Source organism: Pinus tabuliformis, chromosome 7, assembly GCF_031772625.1.
Source record: "Pinus tabuliformis cultivar Carrire ecotype Pingquan chromosome 7, CPIR1, whole genome shotgun sequence".
NCBI lineage: Eukaryota > Viridiplantae > Streptophyta > Pinopsida > Pinales > Pinaceae > Pinus > Pinus tabuliformis.
Genome location: NC_142293.1, coordinates 1,538,778,565 through 1,538,782,094, shown reverse-complemented (window position 1 = coordinate 1,538,782,094; position 3,530 = coordinate 1,538,778,565). Strand labels below are relative to the sequence as shown.

Here is a 3,530-nt window from a genome sequence, read left to right as displayed (position 1 = left end):
TCTTAAATATGATTTAACATGAACAGACAAAAATCCACTTTCTTCATGTGCAAATTTCTTTTTGAACCAACATTATTTAAATATTTTATATATTCTACAGTTTTGCTTTTAGATTAATTTGTTTTAGTAATGTTCTCTGCAGGCTTATTTCTTTTCATTTGAAATGAATCGATTTTTTCTAGGCAATGATGGATTTAGACCATAAAACGGAAGATGTACATTATTTAGAAGTAAAAATAATCACGATGGTGTCTTACACACTTAAATTTAGTAATAGAGATTTGTATTATATTTTCCTCAAAACATTTGTTTGCTTCTTAAACCAATCAATATCTACACCAAGTACCGTACTCGCAAGTTTACGATATTTATTTACCCCAATTCCCTGCAAACTCTGCTAATTTATTAACATTTATAGCAGATAATTCCAGAGCGCATTACATTAATGTAAAAATCAGAAGACGGCCTACTCAGAAATGGCTACAAACTTTAGTTTAAACGCCAACAGCTTTAGAACCGAGTATTCCTTATCTAAGGAGTATATGTTAATACTGTCAGTAGCCATGATCTTCTTCACTAAGTTTGTCAAGAATAGCAATCACTCCAAAAACGAATGCTTGATCAACTCCTGCTCCCACTGCAACGCTGTATATGTCCTTCACATCCGTAAATGCAGTATTCACAAACACCTGCAAACCATTCAATATTTGGATCATTTATATGAATAACCAAGCAGAAAGCAAGAGAAAGATAACGGGCCCACCTCTGCAGCAATTGCACCGGAATGATCGTAGATGCCACAGTCTCGTTCAGTGAAACTACCCACAACCTTGTAGTCCCACCCCCTTTTATTCTTCTCTGAATTTGTGAGGGAGACCTTAATGGGGTCGTCCTTCTGGCAACAACTCACGGCCGAAGCGATGACCTTAAAAATGGGTTTCTGGTGCTCACCTATAATCTCGTCCTTCACGAACCCTTTCCATTGAGTTCGAAAGCAGAGCACCTCCACAAGACCCACCTGGAAAATGCATACATACATCCTTATTATTACTTTCACGATTATTATAAATTTTGAAAAATGAACTTGGTGTTTTCCAGTCATATAACCTTGCGTTTCAGGGCGAGTATGGAATTCCCTTCATCGTCTTTGAGAACAGCTTCGTTTTTAAACATTGGACCGCATCCCTCCACTCTGAAAATTTCGTTGCCTCCGCAATTAGTGACCACAAAGCCGCCACCATTAACAACACACGGCCTCTTCCTCACAATGAATTGGGTTTGTGAAGTGGAGCAGAAGTGTTTGCTAACTACAGGCAGAATAGTCACAGTACCACCGTTTCCATTCATCTTTTCAGTTCTCAGCTGCTTATCACATTCATTTATCAGCTGCTCATGGGGATTAAATAGAGGCCAACATACTTTATTTCTCTACGGCAATTCTGCTTTAAAAACTTAGAAGTTAAGTAACCTTTAAAATATAAAATTCTCTGTAAGTTTTCATTGCCCTATGAGATCGGTAAAATATTGCACGAGGTATAGGTATAGGTATAGGCATAGGTATTGCGTATCGGTTATATGTTTCGCTTTGTTTTATAATTTTTTAATGTAGAAGAGACATAAGAATCTTATAAATGTGGACTCATCGAGCGAGCTTTCTGACACTAATCACGGATGCCCAAATCACCGAAATTGCATCATCATCAACGTTCAGTGGCTTTTCAGTCAAATCCGGCTTCCAGCGAAATCTGCTTTTCGATTTTCCTGAGGACGTCATTTTCACAAAACGAATTTATTAACAGAATGGTTAAAAAGTGGCATAATAGTTTAGCTACAAACAAAAATATAATAGGCTCATGGATTTGAAAGCGCCCAGAACAAGTCAAAAGCATAATGCCAACCGCATAAAGTTCACCATTTATCCACTAACCATGATTAAATTTAAATGTGACCCTTAAAATGGTATCAGTCTATTAATATTTATAATATCAATCAATTTCTTACTTACAATTATTTTGATTAAAATTTGATATTATTTATATTAATTAAAATTATTTAATATTTAAATCATTTATATATCAATTTAATGTATGATTTAGTTGTAATTTTAAAAATATATATACTAGAGAGTAGTTAAAAGTGGTGTAATTTTCCTTGAATAATAGTTATGAGTCAATTTTTACAAATGGTGTGGTTTTCTTTGAATAATGTTTACGAATCAACCTCTAAAAGTGGTGACAAGTGGTGCATTTTTCTTTGAATAACAATTATGAATCAAATTTAACAAGTAATATGGTTTTCCTTGAATAATATTTATAAATCAACTTTTAAAAAAATAAAAATTAATAATAACTGTCTCACTACTAATTTCACAACGAATTATAATAATTTTTCTCACTATATTAAATAAAAAATAAAAATAAAATATTATAATCACTCATAATAAATTTGAAATAATATTTAAATTAAAAAATATAATTAAATAAATAAATAAAATAATGTAAATTCCAATCTCGTAATCAATTAGGATCCAAATACCTCATGACCTTGATAATCGTTTGTAAATCATAAAGCATTGATTTATTGATTGTATTTGAGGTGGCCACAGTGAAATTAATAAATATGAAATTGAATATCAATATTTATGGAGTGGATAAATACTTGCACAATACTCTATGTTTGTGGAGTGAATAAAGAGTTGAATAATATTTTATATTTGTGGAGTGAATAAAGAGTTGAATAATATTTTATATTTATGGAGTAGATAAACAATTGTATATATTTTTGTATTGAGGTTTTTGTGATTCAGAAGAAGTTAAGTATTCATTTATTATTATTTTTTAATAGATTAATAAACTAATATTATTATTTAAATATTATTTTTCAAAAATTAGTGGTTTAATATAGCCATTACTTATTAATATTTTTTTAATAACTTAATAAACTAATATCATTATTTAAATATTATTTTTCAAAAATTATCCATTTAATATAGTCATTACTTAAGAATATTTGTTTTTAATATATTAATAAATTAATATCATAATTTAAATATTATCGTTCAAATATAGCCCTTACTTGAAATTATGTCTCTACGTTGCTCTCTATTTAAGCCTTTGCCATGGTCTCTCTCTTCATTTGGTCTTAATGATGAACCACACTTGTTGGTTCAAAACGTGTCGGCCAAAAATTTCTCTTATGTGATTTCTACCAAAAGACTTTTCTTAAGTGCATACATCTTATAACTTGAGAATGGTATCACAGCTAGAATTGAAAAAATAATAAAACCTGATTTTTTCAAGATGCTTCTCAAATATATCCATCTTTTACATTATTTTTAAATAGGTTACGCAAAGGTGATTCTTCATATGCATAAACCTCACACATTAGGGACTTTGGTGCAACCATCTCATGGCATGTGTCATAGGGAGGAGCAGAGCTCCCTCTTGCCACAATATATTCATGAGTGTCAAGTTCTCGAAATCCCCTCTTTATCAACAAGAAAACCCCAATTGTCTAATGAACTCACCTTA

The 3,530-nt window shown here is 31.0% G+C and overlaps 1 protein-coding gene across 1 annotated transcript; it reads right to left on the bottom strand.

Moving 5' to 3' along the window:
- Positions 1 to 539: 539 nt before the first annotated feature.
- LOC149253756 (protein LURP-one-related 6-like) lies at positions 540 to 1,355 on the bottom strand. Its single transcript, XM_089456915.1, has 3 exons — positions 1,108 to 1,355; positions 764 to 1,018; positions 540 to 689 (listed from the first exon to the last, which is right to left on the bottom strand). Exons 1-3 carry the CDS (start codon positions 1,345 to 1,347, stop codon positions 555 to 557), a joined length of 630 nt encoding a protein of 209 aa, XP_089313041.1. The 5' UTR covers positions 1,348 to 1,355; the 3' UTR covers positions 540 to 554.
- Between the last annotated feature and the right edge of the window lie 2,175 nt (positions 1,356 to 3,530).

What these genes read in the sequence shown, in the direction of transcription:
- LOC149253756 (XM_089456915.1), bottom strand. Translation starts at nt 1,347, where the DNA reads ATGAATGGAAACGGTGGTACTGTGACTATTCTGCCTGTAGTTAGCAAA. An exon ending in TACTCGCCCTGAAACGCAAG is followed by an intron (nt 1,019 to 1,107) that starts GTTATATGACTG and finishes TGCATTTTCCAG; the next exon opens with GTGGGTCTTGTGGAGGTGCT. An exon ending in CCGGTGCAATTGCTGCAGAG is followed by an intron (nt 690 to 763) that starts GTGGGCCCGTTA and finishes AATGGTTTGCAG; the next exon opens with GTGTTTGTGAATACTGCATT.